The sequence below is a fragment of the Myxocyprinus asiaticus genome, chromosome 33, assembly GCF_019703515.2.
Source record: "Myxocyprinus asiaticus isolate MX2 ecotype Aquarium Trade chromosome 33, UBuf_Myxa_2, whole genome shotgun sequence".
Lineage (NCBI taxonomy): Eukaryota > Metazoa > Chordata > Actinopteri > Cypriniformes > Catostomidae > Myxocyprinus > Myxocyprinus asiaticus.
Window position 1 is genome coordinate 20,689,907 of NC_059376.1, and position 17,084 is coordinate 20,706,990.

Consider the following 17,084-nt stretch of genomic DNA (forward strand, 5'->3'; position numbering starts at 1 on the left):
GGGGTGCCTCGGTCAGGGCGTACCAGAGCGGGCAGTGGGGAGGATTCTTGGGAGGCAAACAGGTGCAACTGTGCCTGTCCGAATCGACTCCAAATCAGCTGGACCACCTGGGCATGGAGTTTCCACTCTCCCCTGAGGGTAACCTGTCATGACAGTGTGTCTGCTGTAGTGTTGAGGTTGCCCAGGATGTGAGTGGCTCGCAGCGACTTGAAGTGCTGCTGACTCCAGAGGAGGAGACGGCAGCGAGTTGTGACAAACAACGAGAGCGCAGACCGCGTTGGCGGTTGACATCTGCTACCATTGCCATGTTGTCTGTCTGAACTAACACGTGCTTTCCCTGGATCAACGGCTGAAACCTCCGCAGGGCGAGCAAAATTGCCAACAACTCAAGGCAGTTGATGTGCCAATGCAGTTGCGGGCCCGTCCACAAGCCGGCAGCTGCATGCCCATTGCAAACAGCACCCAAGCCCATTTTGGAGGCGTCCGTCGTGACCACGATGCGCTTGGAGACCAGTTCTAGGGGAACACCTGCCTTTAGAAATGAGAGGTCGGTCCAAGGGCTGAAAAGACAGTGACAGACTGACGTGATGACCACGTGATTTTTCCCGCGGCACCATGCCCATCTCGGGACTCGAGTCTGAAGCCAGTGCTGAAGCAGTCTCATTTTCATCAACCCGAGCGGGGTGGCCACCGCTGAGGATGCCATATGCCCCAGGAACCTCTGAAAAAGTTTCAGTGGAACCGCTGTTTTCTGTTTGAACGCCTTCAAACAGACCAACACCAACTGGATGCGCTCATTCGTGAGGCGCGCTGTCAAAGAGACTGAGTCCAACTCCAAACCGAGAAAAGAGAAGCTCTGAACCGGCAGGAGCTTGCTCTTTTCCCAGTTGACCCGAAGCCCTAGTCGGCTGAGGTTTGAGAGCACCAAGTCCCTGTGTGCGCACAACATGTTCTGAGAGTGAGCTAAGATTAGCCAGTCATCAAGATAGTTGAGAATGCGAATGCCAACCTTCCTTAGCGGGGCAAGGGCTGCCTCTGCGACCTTCGTGAAGATGCGAGGAGACAGGGGCAGGCCGAAAGGGAGGACCTTGTACTGATATGCCTGAGCCTCGAATGCAAACCGCAGGAAGGGTCTGTATCGAGGAAGGATCGAGACGTGGAAGTATGCGTCCTTCAGGTCTACCGCCACGAACCAATCTTGATGCCGGATGCTCGCCAGAATGCGTTTTTGCATCCGCATCTTGAACGGGAGTCTGTGTAAAGCCCGGTTCAGTACTCGCAGGTCCAAGATTGGCCACAACCCACTGCCTTTTTTTGGTACGATGAAGTAGGGGCTGTAAAACCCCTTCTTCATCTCAGCCGGAGGGACAGGTTTTATCGCACCCTTCCATGGGAGGGTAGCGATCTCCGCGCAAGGTAGCAGCGTTTCCGTCCTTCACCAAGGTGAAGTAGACACCGCTGAACCCGGGCGGATGCCTGGCGAACTGAATCGCATAGCCATCGTAACGGATTGGAAATTGCAAGCCACGCGTCCAAATTCCACGCAAGTGGGACCAAATGTCGTCAGATGTACCAGCAGGTGGGGCATCCCAGTGGGGCAGAGCTCGAGGTGCCACACCATGTCGTGGCCGTGCTGAGTCTAGGGACATCGAAGCACTTACCTAGCTCCTTATGACCACCCTCGGAACAGCCTGGGACGGGGGAGGAAGAGGCCTGTCCTCGTGACCCGTGGAGACTGTCACATCGGGGGCAGATTTGTGCCACTGCTGGGCGCTCAGGGGCGGGAGACCGCCGCTGGAGCGCCAAACCTGCAAAATAGAGTAGTGGGCGGTGGTCGTGATGACGGCCGTGCACACTGGATACGTGACCCAGGGAACAAGGAAACCGCTCTTGCTGGATTCTTGAGTACTGCAGCCACTTAGGCATGCAGCGCAATTAAATGTAAAGGTAACAAAAAGATGGAGAGATCTGCTTACCAGCTCCAGAGCAGCGGGTTTCCTCGTCCCTGGGTTGCCCGTCTCAAGGGCGCTTTGAAGCCTTTCATGGGTTCTGGGCAGCCGTGAGATGGGTGACGTCTGCTTCCTGCGGTGGGCTCCACGTCGGGGCCGGGCCAAGGATGCCCTTGGTGACAAGCAGACGGGGTGCGGGATCTTGAGCCGGATAGTCTCCGTCTACTGCTCCACCGTCGAGAACTGCTGGGCAAAGTCCTTGACGGTGTCGCCGAATAGGCCAGCCTGGGAGATGGGGGCAGCAAGGAATCGTGTCCTGTCGGCCTCACCCATCTCGACCAGGTTGAGCCAAAGGTGGTGCTCCTGGACCACTAATGTAGACATCGTCTGCCCGAGAGACCGCGCTGTGACCTCCGTCGCTCGGAGAGTAATGTCCGTCGCCGAGCACAGTTCCTGCATCAATCGTGGGGCGGAACTACCCTCGTGCAGTTGCTTTAGTGCCTTGGCAGACTTGCAGGAGAGCCATGGTGTGCAGGGCTGAGGCGGCTTGTCCAGTGGCACTGTAGGCCTTGACCGTCAGAGACGATGTAAACCTACAGGCCTTGGACGGGGGCTTTGGGCACCCGCGCCAGGTAGTGGTGCTCTGCGGGCATAGGTGCACCGCGAGCGCTTTTATCCACCGGAGGATTGCCAAATAGCCCTTGGCCGCCCCACCATCGAGGGTAGTGAAGGCGGGAAAGCTGAAAAGATCAGGACCGGGCAGTAAAAGAGTGCCTCCCACGATCTTGTCATCTCTTCATGCACTTCCGGGAAGAAAGGAACGGGGGTGTGGCGTGGCTCTGAGCGGCGCCGTGAGCCCAGGAACCAATCATAGAGCCGCGAGGGTTCAGGGAAGAGCGGAGGGTTCCACTCTAGCCGACGCTCACGGCTGCCCGGGAAAGCATGTCGTCATCTCCACGTCAGCCTGTGACTGGGCAAGCGTCCCCGAAGGGAGGAGCCCAGCTGAGGCTTCCGCGTCCAACTAGGCTCGAGAGCTCATCACTTTCAAGGGATCCGAATAAGAGGTCGAACTCGCCATGAGGACTCATCTGGAATCCCGATCGGGGCAGATGAGTGTGCTGGGGAATGGGAGGTCCGAAGGGGGATACCCATTGGAGGCGGTCCCAGTGGGGTCCCCAAATCGCCCCCAGTGCTAGCCGCGCTGGCGGGGAGCCTCTAGGGTGGCTTGCTTTCTTACGAAGGCGAGCTGCGACCGCATCGTTGCCATGGACATGTCCTCGCAATGAGTACATGACCATCCACAAACGCTGTCTCCACGTGAGCAGTTCCCAGACATGAAAGACAGCGATCATGACCGTCAGAAGGCGAGAGATAACGAGCGCAATCAGGAATAACACACAATCGGAAAGGCATCTTTAAAAAAATGCATCTTTAAAAAGACATTCCATGTGTGCCACTCTTTTAGAGAAATATAGTCTTATTTCTGCTGAAGCACCCAGAGGCATTCTCTGCAGTGCACCAGTGCAGAGGAGGGAGAAGCCGCTGAAATGCGCCATCAGATCCAGCAGAGGTGAATGAACAGTCGTGGGAATTCAGCTCAGTGAGCAAGACCATTCGGCTCTGAAGAGAAAATCTGAATAAGTGGTTGCGTACCAGCTCCTTTTATACCCGTATGTCCGGGGGAGTGGCATGCAAATACCACTCGCCAATTTTCACTGGCCTTTTATCAAAGACCAGAGGTGTCTCGGGCTCCCAAGAGTGACCCTTAGTGTCACTACATCGACACAACGTCGAGTGAGTGACAGATAGGGAACTTCAGATTGGGTTCTGCCCTACAATAATAAAAAAAAGTTCTGCTTCATGTGGTCACATCTAAATTAACTGTTGATTCAAGTCATTATTTAACAGGCCTGAATCAACCTGACTACATTAGGTTCACAACAAAAGTCATTTTTAAGGGTTAGGTGACTTAGGTCAGAAATTCCTTCTTATGATAACATTTGCAGGTTACCACTTTTTACATTTAGCTTGGGATTGAACTTGCTAGCTTTATGTTACATGCTTTGATGCTTAACCATCAGGCTTCAATTTGACAGATCAACAAAAACCTTGCTTTCACAGACATAACCACCCCTCCAACCCCAAACACAACTGAGATAATAATGACAATGGCAAGTCCTTCAGCATCTACTTCAACAGAAATACCAAGTAAGTGATTGTATAAAACTCTTCATAGAGATTTTCTGTGTCAGGTCTGGTCAGAGTTTACTTTGGATATCACAGTAAAACTTGATAATACACTCTCATCCATTCGTCCTACCACTTTTTATTTTTTATTTTTTTTACATAGATGTGAAATAATAAATTTATGACCTTTAGAAAAAGAGGTTACATTTGACATTAAAGAACTGATATTAATCAAGGTCTTTGCTTTTAATAGACTTTACCACCTTTTCAACCCTAGTCCCCAAAACAACTGAGGGAGTAACAACAATGACAAGTGCTTCCACATCCACTCCAATGGCAGAGACATCAAGTAAGTATCATACAAAACCCTTCATTTCTGTGTCAGGTCTGGTCTCCGTTTACTTTGGATACCATAGTTAAACTTGATAATACTGTAGGGGGTGACAGCTGGGTCCCCAATATGAATATTGAGGGATAAAAACTCAGAATCAGGTTTTGCAATATTCAAATGAGAGAGAGTTTACTGATTGGTCTCTGCAGATTCAATAGGCACAACAAGTTGTTGAGATACAACAGTTAGATAGACAGGAAGTCAAAGTGAAGTTCCCTATCTGTCACTCACTCAATGTTGTGTCGATGTAGTGACACTAGGGGTCACTCTTGGGAGCCCGAGACACCTCTGGTCTTTGATAAAAGGCCAATGAAAATTGGCGAGTGGTATTTGCATGCCACTCCCCTGGACATACGGGTATAAAAGGAGCTGGCGTGCAACCACTCATTCAGATTTTCTCTTCGGAGCCAAACGGTCGATGTTTACTGAGCTGACTGTTCATTCACCTCTGCTGGATCTGACAGCGCATTTCAGCGGCTTCTCCCTCCTCTGCACTGGAGCACTGCAGAGAACGCCCCTGGGCGCTTCGGCAGAAAAAAGAGAGTATATTTTCCTAAAAGTGTATATTTCTCTGAAAGAGCGGCACACACGGAACGTCTTTTTAAAGATGCCTTTCCTTTTGTGTGTTATTCTTGGTTGCAGTCGTTACCTCTCAACTTCAGATGGTCACGATCGCTGTCTTTTGTGTCTGGGCGTGACCCACGTGGAGACAGCGTTCATGGATGGTTCATGTTCTCATTGTGAGAACATGACCATGGCAACGTTGCGGTCGCACTCCCCGCCTCGGTCCTTCTACCTACGGGTATGAGGCCAGTGCGGCTAGCACTGGGGGTGATTTGGGGACCCCAATAGGACCGCCTCCACCAGGTATCCCCCCGCGGACCTCTTGTTCGGAGCCCGCGAAGCTGATGAGCTCTCGAGCGCAGCATCAGAGAGCGGGCTTGTCCAGTCGGATGCAGAAGCCTCAGCTGTGCTCCCCCCTTCGGGGACGAGTCACAAGCTGATGCGGAAATGACGGACATGCTTTCCCGGGCGGCCGCGGGCTTTTTCCTGGGCTCGCGGTGCTGCTCAGAGCAGCCACACCCCGCTCCAGTGCCTTTCTTCCCAGAAGTGCACGAGGAGCTGACAAAATCGTGGGAGGCACCTTTTACTGCCCGGTCCCGATTTCTCAGCTCCCCGCACTCACTACCCTCGATGGCCGGGCGGCCAGGGGCTATATGGTGATTCCCCCGGTGGATAAGGTGCTCGTGGGGCACCTATGCCCGCAGAGCACCGCCGCCTGGTGCGGACGCCTAAAGCTCCTGTCCAAGGCCTGTAGGTTCACATTGTCCCTGACGGCCAAAGCCTACAGTGCTGCTGGACAAGCCGCCTCTGCCCTGCACGCCATGGCTGTCCTGCAGGTCCACCAAGCCAAGACACTAAAAGAACTGCACGAGGGTAGTTCCACCCCAGATCTGATGCAGGAACTGTGCTCAGTGACCGACCTCGCTCTCCGGGCGACGAAGGTCACGGCGCGGTCTCTCGGGCAGTTCTCGAAGGTGAAGCAGCAGACGGAGGCTATCTGGCATATCCTGTCCCCCTGCGGTGACTGCACCGGCTCCACTGCAGCCCGCCCCTTTGGCCCGGCCCCGGCATGGAGCCCACCACAGGAAGCAGACGCCACCCATCTCACGGCCGGCCGCCAAGAACCCACGAAAGTCTTCAAAGCACCCCTGAGATGGGCGACCTAGGGTCAACGAAACCCACTGCCTTGGAGCTGGTAAGAAGACCACTCCATCCCCCGGTGGAGGGCCAGGAGGAGAATCTTTTGTATGGAAGGGTGCGATAGAACCTGTCCCTCCGGCCGAGATGAAGAAGGGGTTTTACAGCCCCTACTTCATCGTACCGAAAAAAGGCAGTGGGTTGCGGCCAATCTTGGACCTGTGAGTACTGAACCGGGCTTTACACAGACTCCCGTTCAAGATGCTGATGCATAAACGCATTCCTGCGAGCATCCGGCATCAAGATTGGTTCGCACCAATAGACCTGAAGGACGCGCACTTTCACATCTTGATTCTACCTCGACACAGACCCTTCCTGCGGTTTGCATTCGAGGGTCGGGTGTATCAGTACAAGGTCCTCCCTTTTGGTCTGTCCTTGTTCCCTTGCATCTTCACGAAGGTCGCAGAGGCAGCTTTTGCCCCGTTAAGGGAGTTGGGCATTCGCATTCTCAACTATCTCAACGACCTCACATTTCTACAGGCAGGCGTTCCCCTAGAGCAGGTCTCCAGGCATGTTGTGGTCACGACAGATGCCTCCAAGACGGGCTGGGGCGCCGTTTGCAATGGGCACGCAGCCGCCGCCTTGTGGACGGGCCCGCGGCTGCGTTGGCACATCAACTGCCTCGAGTTGCTGGCAATTCTGCTCGCCCTGTGGAGGTTCCTGCCATTGATCCAGGGCAAGCACGTGTTAGTTCGGACAGATAACACGGCAACGGTAGCCTATGTCAATCGCCTAGGTGGTCTGCGCTCTCGTTATATGTCACAACTCGCTCGCCGTCTCCTCCTCTGGAGTCAGCAGCACCTCAAGTCGCTGCAAGCCACTCACATCCAGGGCGATCTCAACACTGCAGCGGACGCGCTATCATGGCAGGTTACCCTCAGGGGAGAGTGGAGACTCCACCCTCAGGTGGTCCAGCTGATCTGGAGTTGATTTGGACAGGTACAGGTAGACCTGTTCGCCTCCCAAGAATCCTGCACAAATATGCGTTTCCCCCAGTGAGCCTACTTGCACAGACTCTGTGCAAGGTCAGGGAGGACTGGTAGCACCCTACTACCAGTAGGTAGGCCCACCCAGATGTGATTCTCGGACCTCACGCTCCTCGCGACAGACCCCTCCTGGCGAATTCCCCTGAGGAAGGACCTTTTTTCTAAGGGACGGGGCACCATCTGGCACCCGCGACCAGACCTCTGGAATCTCCATGTCTGGCCCCTGGATGGGACACAGAAGACCTAAGCGGTCTACCACCCATGGTGGTAGACACGATCACTCAGCCTAGGGCCCCCTCTACGAGGTGCCTGTATGCCTTTAAGTGGCGTCTGTTCGCTAAGTGGTGTTCTTCCCGATGGGAAGACCCCCAGAGATGCGCAGTTGGATCGGTGCTTTCCTTCCTGCAGGAGAGGCTGGAAGGGCGGCTGTCCCCTTCCACCTTGAAGGTGTACGTAGCCGCTATAGCAGCACACCACGACACAGTGGACAGTAAGTCCTTAGGGAATCATGACCTGATCAACAGGTTCCTGTGAGGCACCAGGAGGCTGAACCCCTCCAGACCGCACCTCGTTCCCTCATGGGACCTCTCTGTAGTTCTTCAGGGTCTACAGAGAGCCCCCTTTGAGCCTTTGCAGTCAACTGAGCTTAAGGCACTCTCCTTGAAGACTGCCCTCCTGACTGCGTTCACCTCCATCATGAGGGTAGGAGACCTGCAAGTGTTCTCTGTCAGCGAAACTTGCCTGGAGTTCGGTCCGGGCTACTCTCCAGTGATCTTGAGACCCCGACCGGGCTCTGTGGCCAAGGTTCCCACGACCCATTTTAGAGACCAGGTCATGAACCTGCGAGCGCTGCCCCAGGAGGAGGCAGACCCAGCCCTGTCGTTGCTGTGTCCAGTGTGCGCTTTACGCATCTATTTGGATCACACACAGAGCTTTAGGATCTCTGAGCAGTTCTTTGTCTGCTTTGGTGCACAGCGGAAAGGAAGCGCTGTCTTCAAGCAGAGGATCACCCACTGGCTCATTGATGCCATAGCTATCGTATATCACGCCCAGGACGTGCCGCCCCCAGTAGGGCTACAAGCCCATTCTACCAGGGGTGTAGCAGCCTCCTGGGCCCTGGCCAGAGGTGCCTCTCTAACAGACATTTGCAGAGCAGCAGGCTGGGCAACATCCAACACCTTTGCAAGGTTCTACAACCTCCGGGTGGAACCGGTTTCATCCTGGGTAATGACACGCAATACAAGCGGATTAAGCCCGGGATAGCTGGCCAGGTGTATCACTTGCACATAGCGCCTTTCACCTCCTCTGAGCTGAAGATGTGCGCCATTAACTCCCAGTAGTGTTCACAAACTATGTTCCCTGGTTGACTTCCTCCGAGCCCTGTGGCAGTCGAGTTTTCATAGAGACTCGCTGCCAGCCCAGTACATGTGCTAACTAAAAGCCCTGTTCTGGGGTAGGTGCTCCGCATGTGGCGGTTCCCTGTAGGTAACCCCATGCGATGTATATCTTCCGTTAATTCGTTTCCCTGTTGGCAAACTGCATCTTCCTTCAGCAGATGCCCCTCTGCCACAGTCTCCATGTTTGTAGTAACTCCTCCCCCGTTGGGTAGGACCTACCATGAGACTTCTCCACATGACATACTTCCGGCATAGTTCGGCAAGACCATGTGACATATTTTCCACTTAAATATCCCCCCTCTCTCTGGGCAAGGTGTGGTCTCCGCGGTGTCCTCCCTTTGGGAGGGACACCCCCCGACTAGACCTGGTCAGCCCAGTTGGATATTCCCCCTTTTTGTTTAGGGAGTGGAAAAAAAGAAGGGGAAAAGAGGCCACGACTGGGCTAGCCTGTCTCTATCTTTTGGGTAGTCGACTTGTCCCCAAAGGGCTGTTTGACACTCATAACTATGTTGGGGGAGGTTACATGTCGGCCTAGTGCGCTGGCTACGAGGCACACAGTTGTCTGCCCATCACACACCGCCATTTCACGTAACACAGTTCAGCCAGTTGTGGCGTTTTGTATAGGGACCTCTAGTGTCACTACATCGACACAACGTTGAGTGAGTGACAGATAGGGAATGTCATGGTTACTTGCGCAACCCCCGTTCCCTGATGGAGGGAACGAGACGTTGTGTACCTACTGCCACAACGCTGAATTACCCGCTGAAATGGCCTGACCTTGACACTAGGGGTCCCTATACAAAATGGCACAATAAGCTGACCTGTGTTATGTGGATTGGTAGTGCGAGACGGGCAGACCGCTGTGTACCTCGTAGCCAGCGCACCAGGCTGTCACGTAACCTCCCCCAATGCTCTTATGAGCGTCGAACGGTCCTTTGGGAACAAGTCAACTTGCCCAACAAATAGGGACAGGCTAGCCCAGCCGTGGCCTCTTTTCCTTTTTGCTCCCCAAAAAGAGTGGAATTTTGTTTACCGGCTGGGGGCCATAAGTTTCTACATTAGGGGGGTGTCACTCCCAAGGGGAAGACACCGGAGACCACACCCCGCCCGGTGGGGTGGGGGGGTATTGTGAGTGGAAATACATCACATGGTCTTACCGAGTCTTGTCGGAAGTATGTCATATGGAGAAGTCCCATGGTAGGTCCTACCCAAAGGGGGAGGAGCTCTACAAACACGGTGACTGGGGCAGAGGAACCTCTGCCCAAGGAAGACGCAGTTTACCGACAGGGAAATGATTTAGCGGAAGATATATCACATGGGGTCACCTATGGGGAACCAGCGCATGTGGAGTACCTACCCCAGCACAGGGCTTTGTTAGCATTGGGTACTGGGCTGGCAGCGAATTTCTCCGCAAACTCGTCTGCCACAGGGCTAAGGAGGAAAGTCATCCAGGGATCACAACTTGTGAACACGACTGTGAGTCAAAAGTGCACGACTTCACCTCAGGGAAGGGGAAAGGCACTATGCGCAAGCAGTACACCCGGCCAGTTGTCCCAGAACTTACCTGCTCGTACCTGACAATACATGGGATGAAACCGGCTCAACCCGGAGATTGTAGAACCTCACAAATGTGTTGGGAGTTGCCCAGCACACTGCTCTGCCTATGTCTGCCAAAGAGGCGCCATTGGTCAGGGCCCAGGAGGCCGCTCGTAGCTCCACAGGAGGCGGAACGTCCTGAGCGTGATATGCCATCACGATGGCGTCAATGACCCAATGGGCGATCCTCTGTTTGGAGACAGCGCTCCCTTTCTGCTGTCTGCCAAAGTAGACAAAGAGCTGCTCGGAGCATCTAAAGCGACCCTCTGCATGCGATCCAAATAGATGCATAAAGCATGCACCGGACACAGCAATGCCAAGGTTGGGTCTGCCTCCTCCCGGGGCAGAGCTTGCAGGTTCACCACCTGATCCCTAAACAGGGTCATGGGAACCTTGGGCACATAGCCCAGTCGGGGTCTCGGGATCACGTGAGAGTAGCCCGGACCGAACTCCAGGCACGTTTCGCTGACAGAGTACGCCTACAGGTCCCCTACCCTCTTGATTGAAGTGAGCGCAGTCAGGAGGGCAGTCTTCAAAGAGAGTGCCTTAAGCTCAACTGATTCCAGGGGCTCGAAGGGAGCTCCCCATAGACACCGAAGGACTACAGAGAGGTCCCACGAGGGGATGAGGCATGGTCTGGAGGGATTCAACCTCCTAGCTCCTCTCAGGAACCTGATAATCAAGACGTGCTTCCCCAAATACTTACCATCTACTGCATCATGATGTGCCGAAATGGCGGCTACATACACCTTCAAGGTGGAGGGGGACAGCTGCCCCTCCAGCCTCTCCTGTAGGAAGGAAAGTACCAATCCAACTGTGCATCTCTGGGGGTCTTCATGTCAGGAAGAACACCACTTAGAGAACAGACGCTACTTCAAGGCATACAGGTGCCTCGTAGAGGGAGCACTAGCCTGAGTGATCGTGTCTACCACTGCGGGTGGTAGGCCACTTAGGTCTTCCATGTCCCATCCAAGGGCCAGATGTGGAGATTCCAGAGGTCTGGTCATGGGTGCCAGATGGTGCCCCATCCCTGAGAAAGAAGATCCTTCCTCAGGGGAATTCGCCGGGGGGGGCTGTCGTGAGGAGCATGAGGTCCGAGAACCACGTCTATGTGGGCCAGTAGGGTGCTACTAGGACGACCTGCTCCTCATCCTCCCTGACCTTGCACAGAGTCTGTGCAAGTAGGCTCACTGGGGAAACGCATATTTGCGTAGTCGCGGGGGTCAGCTGTGTGCCAGCACATCTGTAATGAGGGAAGCAAACAGGTCTACCTGTGCTTGACCGAATCAACTCCAAATCAGCTGGACCACCTGGGGGTGGACTCTCCACTCTCCCCTGAGCGTAACCTGTCATGACAATGTGTCTGCTGCGGTGTTGAGGTCGTCCGGGATGTGAGTGGCTCGCAGCGACTTGAGGTGCTGCTGACTCCAGAGGAATTGACGGCGGGCGAGTTGTGACATGCAACGGGAGTGTAGGCCACCTTGGCGGTTGATGTACATTACTGTCACCATGTTGTCCATCTGGACCAACACATGCTTGCCCTGGATTAACGGCCAGAGCCTCCGCAGGGCGAGCAGTACTGCCAACAACTCGAGGCAGTTGATATGCCAACGCAGCCAGGGGCCAGTCCAAGAGTAGGCGGCTGCGTGCCCGTTGCATATGATGCCCCAGCCCGTCTTGGAGGCGTCCGTCGTATCCATGATGTGCCTGGATACCTGCTCAAGGGGAACCCTTGCCCATAGAAATGCTAGGTCGGTCCAAGGGCTGAGAGGCGGCAACAATCGGCATGACGACCATGTGATATGTCCCGCGGCACCATGCCCATCTCGGGACTCGAGTCTGAAGCCAGTGCTGAAGCGGTCTCATATGCATCAACCCGAGTGGTGTGGCCACCGCTGAGGATGCCATATGCCCCAGGAGCCTCTGAAAAAGTTTCAGTGGAACCGCTGTCCTCTGTCTGAACGCCTTCAGACAGTTCAGCACCGACTGTGCGTGCTCGTTCCAACATCGAGTCCAACTCCAAGCCGAGAAAAGAGATACTCTGAACCAGGGAGAGCTTGCTCTTTTCCCAGTTGACCCAAAGCGCCACCCAGCTGAGGTGCGTGAGCACCAGGTCCCTGTGCGCACACAACACATCCCGAGAGTTAGCTAGGATTAGCCAGTCATCAAGGTAGTTGAGGATGCGGACGCCCACTTACCTTAGCGGGGCAAGGGCTGCCTCTGCGACCTTCGTGAAGACACGAGGGGACAAGGACAGGCCAAAGGGGAGGATCTTGTACTGGTACGCCCGGCCCTCGAAAGCAAACCGCAGGAAGGGTCTGTGTCGAGGTAAAACCGAGAAGTGGAAGTACACGTCCTTCAGGTCTACCACCGTGAACCAATCTTGATGCTAGGTGCTCGCTAGAATGCGTTTTTGCATCAGCATCTTTAACGGGAGTCTGTGCAAAGCCCGGTTCAATACTCTCAGTCCGATTGGCCGCAACCCATTGCCTTTCTTCGGTACAATGAAGTAGGGGCTGTAAAATCCCTTCTTCAGCTCGGCCGGAGGGACAGGCTCTATCGCACCCTTCCGTAGAAGGGTAGCGATCTCCGCATGCAAGGTAGCTGCGTTCTCGCCCTTCACCGAGGTGAAGCGGATGCCGCTGAACCTGGGCGGGTGCCTGGCGAACTGAATCGCGTAGCCGAGTCGGACGGTCTGGGTCAGCCATCGCGACGGGTTGGGAAGCGCAAGCCACATGTCCAAGCTCCGGGTGTTGGGGACCAAGGGGACAGTCTGAAAAGGGGACGTACTGGCAGGTGGGGCAGAGTGGCGGGGCGGAGCCTGAGGCGCCACATCAAGAGGGCTCAAGCCCTGTCGCCGTGTTGAGTCCAGGGACATCGAAGCACTTACCTGGCTCCTGATACCCACCATAGGATCGGCCGGGAAGGGGGGAGGAGGAATATCATCCCCGCAGTCCATCGGAACCAACCTGGTGTGGGCATGTTTGTGCCACAGCTGGGCACGCCATACCTGCCATAAAGGAACAGTGGCCAGTGGTTGTGATAATGATGGCCGTGAGCACTGGATATGTGACCCAGGGAATGAGGAAACCGCTGCTTTTCTGAACGTGTAGGTGCCACAGCCCTTTGGGCATGCGGTGAATTAACAAAAAGGCAAAGGATTCTCCTCCCGGCCCTCCACCGGGGGATGGATTGGTCTGCTTACCATCTCTAGGCCTGCAGCAGGTCTCCGCGTGCCTGGGTCGCCTGTCTCAGGGGCGCTTCGAAGCCTTCCTCGGGTTCTTGGCGGCCGACCATGAGACAGGTGGCATCTTCTTCCTGAGGGTGGCTCCCCGCCGGGGCCGGGCCACGGGGCAGGCTGCGGTGGGGCCGGTGTTGTTGCGGCAGGAGGACGCCCTTGGCGATGAGCAGACGAGGTGTGAGGTCTTGAACCGCGACGATGCAGGATGTGCTGAATAGCCTCCGTCTGCTGTTTCACCACCGAGAACTGCTGGGCGAAGTCCTCAGCCTAGCGAACAGGCTGACCTGGGAAACGGGGACATCAAGGAACCGTATCTTGTCTGCTTCCCATATCTCAACCAAGTTGAGCCATAGGTGGCGCTCCTGGACCACCAGGGTGGACATCGCCTGCCGAGAGTCCGCACCGTGACCTTCGTCGCCCGGAGAGCGAGGTTGGTCGCCGAGCGCAGCTCCTGCATCAATCCTGGGTCAGAACTACCCTCATGCAGTTCTCTTAGCGCCTTGGCTTGGTGCACTTGCAGGGAGAGCCATGGCGTGCAGGGCAGAGGTGGCCTGTCCAGCGGCACCGCAGGCCTTAGTCACCAGAGACGATGTAACCCTACAGGCACTGGACAGGGGTCTCAGGCAGCCCTGCTAGGTGCCTGCGTTTTGCGGGCACAGGTGCACCACAACCGCCTTATCCACCTGGGGAATCGCCGAGTACCCCCTGGCAGCCCCACCATCGAGGGTAGTGAGAGCGGAGGAGCTCAGAGACCGGGTCCGGGCAGTGAAAGGTGCATCTTTAAAAAGACGCTCTCCATTAATGCCACTCTTTTAGAAGGGAAAATATACTCTTTCAGTAGGAAGAATATACTCTTTTAGCTACTGAAGCGCCCAGGGGCATTCTCTGCACCTCACCAGTGCAAGAGGGGGAGAAGCCGCTGTAATGCGTCGTAAATCCAACAGCTTTTCGAGGTGAATGGATTGGCAGAGTAATTCAGCTCACTGAACACAACCACTCGGCTCCGAAGAGACAGTCTGAATGAGTGGTTGCAAGCCAGCTCCTTTTATACCCGTATTTCCGGGGGAGTGGCATGCAAATTCCACTCGCCAATTCCCATTGGCCTTTTTTCAAAATCAAAGGTGTTTGGGGCTCCCAAGAGTGACCCTAGTGTCATTACACTGACAAAACGTCGAGTGAGTGACAGATAGGGAACATTGATTAATATTAGAAAGAATAAGTGAGGATTATGAAATATAAGATATAACTTTCAAGAGCAAAGAGGGATTAGAATTTTTCCCCTTCGATACACTTGAATCTGTTTGTTCTACTACTATTAAATTGTGCTGCTACAGTACACAAAGGTGAAAGAACCCACCTTCACCTTAAGAAAAGTTGAATTTAAAATTAATGTAATCATATGAATCAAGGTCCTTGCTTTAAATAGTCTTTACCACCTTTTCAACCCTGGTCCCAAACACAACTTGACAATGTCAAGTGCTTTAAAATCTACTTCAACATCGGAAAAACAAAGTTAGTTATCATATAAAACCATTCATGGGAGAGAGATTTTCTTTTTGAGGTCTAGTCAGAGTTTACTTTGGATACCACAGTAAAACTTAATAATACACATTCATCCATTTGTTTTACTACCACTCTTTGGTCATGTTGCTACACAAAGGTGAATAAACCAACCTTTACCTTGAGAAAATTTTGCATTTAAAATTAAAAGTAACTTTCACCAAGGTCCTTGCTTTTAATAGGCTTTAACACCTTTTCAACTCTGAACCCAAACCCAACTGAGGGAGTAACAACAATGACAAGTGCTTCCACATCCACTCCAACAGCAGAGACATCAAGTAAGTATCATACAAAACCCTTAATTGAAGAGAGATTTTCTGTGTCAGGTCTGTTCTCAGTTTACTTTGGATACCACACTAAAATTTGATAATACATTTTCATCTGTTCATTGTTCAACCACTACTGGGCCATGTTGCTACATTAAGTAAATAAACCAACCTTTACTTTGAGAAAAGTTTTTCACAATTACCCATTTTAAATGCAACTTTAGGCTTTACCACCCTTTCAACCCTGGTCCCAAACACAACTGAGGGAGTAGTGACAAAGACAAGTGCTTCAACATCTACTCAAACAGCAGAGACATCAAGTATGTTATTATAGAAAACCCTATTATAGAAGATAGATTTTCTTTTAGAGATGTGGTCTGAGTTTCCTTAGGATGTTACAATAAAACTTGATAATACACTCTCATCCATTTGTTTTATCACTACTGAATCATGTTGCTACAGAGAGGGGAAAGAAATGATCTTTACCATGAGAAAAGCTGCATTTTAAAATTAATATAACTATATTAATCAAGGTCCTTGCATTTAAAAGGCTCTACCACCCTTTCAACCCTGGTCCCAAACACAAGTGAGGGAGTAACAAAAATGACAAGTGCCTCAACATCTACACCAACATCAGAAACACCAAGTAAGTTATCATTTAAAACCCTTCATGTGAGAGAGATTTTCTGTGTCAGATCTGGTCTGAGTTTCCTTAGGATGTTACAATAAAACTTGATAATATACTCTCATCCATTTGTTTTATCACTATTGAATCATGTTGCTACAGAGAGGGAAAGAAATGACCTTTACCTTGAGAAAAGCTGCATTTAAAATTAATATAACTATATTAATCAAGGTCCTTGCATTTAAAAGGCTCTACCACCCTTTCAACCCTGGTCCCAAACACAACTGAGGGAGTAACAACAATGACAAGTTCCTCAACATCTACACTAACATCAGAAATGCCAAGTAAGTTATCATTTAAAACCCTTCATTTGAGAGAGATTTTCTGTGTCAGATCTGGTCTGAGTTTCCTTAGGATGTTACAATAAAACTTGATAATACATTCTCATCCATTTGTTTTATCACTATTGAATCATGTTACTGCAGAGAGGGGAAAGAAATGACCTTTACCTTGAGAAAAGCTGCATTTAAAATTAATGAAATCATATTAATCAATGTCTTTGCTTTTAATAGGCTTTAACACCCTTTCAACTCTGATCCCAAACACAACTGAGGGAGTAAAGACATTGACAATTGCCTCAACCTCTACTCCAACACCAGAAACACCAAGTAAGTATCATATAAAAACTTCATGGGAGAGAGATTTTCTGTATCAGACCTGTTCTCAGTTTACTTTGGATACCACAGTAAAACTTGATAATACACTTTCATCTGTTCTTTGTACAACCACTGTTGGGTCATGTTGCTACACATAAGTAAATAAACCAACCTTTAATTTGAGAAAAGTTGCAATTAAAATGTATGTAATTTTAAATGCAACTTTCTCACCATTACCAATTTTAAATGCAACTTTAGGCTTTAGCACCCTTTCAACCCTGGTCCCAAACACAACTCATGGAATAATGACAATGACAAGTGCTTCAACATCTACTCCAACAGCAGAGACATCAAGTATGCTATTATAGAAAACTCTATTATAGAAGAGAGATTTTCTTTTAGAGATGTGGTCCGAGTTTCCTTAGGATGTTATAATAAAACTTGATAATATACTCTCATCCATTTGTTT

The 17,084-nt window shown here is 52.2% G+C and overlaps 1 protein-coding gene across 32 annotated transcripts in view; it reads left to right on the forward strand.

Moving 5' to 3' along the window:
- The first annotated feature begins 4,073 nt into the window (after positions 1-4,073).
- Positions 4,074-17,084, forward strand: part of LOC127424365 (adhesion G protein-coupled receptor F5-like) — a 75,777-nt gene continuing 62,766 nt past the window's right edge. For 12 of the 32 annotated variants that reach the window (XM_051669467.1, XM_051669468.1, XM_051669488.1 and 9 more), the window contains exons 1-4: positions 4,074-4,157; positions 4,390-4,485; positions 15,251-15,346; positions 15,559-15,654. In XM_051669467.1, coding sequence (XP_051525427.1) covers positions 4,112-4,157; positions 4,390-4,485; positions 15,251-15,346; positions 15,559-15,654 — 334 coding nt within the window. In that variant the 5' untranslated portion in view covers positions 4,074-4,111. Of the gene's footprint in view, positions 4,158-4,389; positions 4,486-15,250; positions 15,347-15,558; positions 15,655-15,884; positions 15,981-16,207; positions 16,304-16,531; positions 16,628-16,873; positions 16,970-17,084 lie in introns of all 32 variants that reach the window. The other 20 variants (XM_051669461.1, XM_051669463.1, XM_051669471.1 and 17 more) reach the window with 3 other exon arrangements.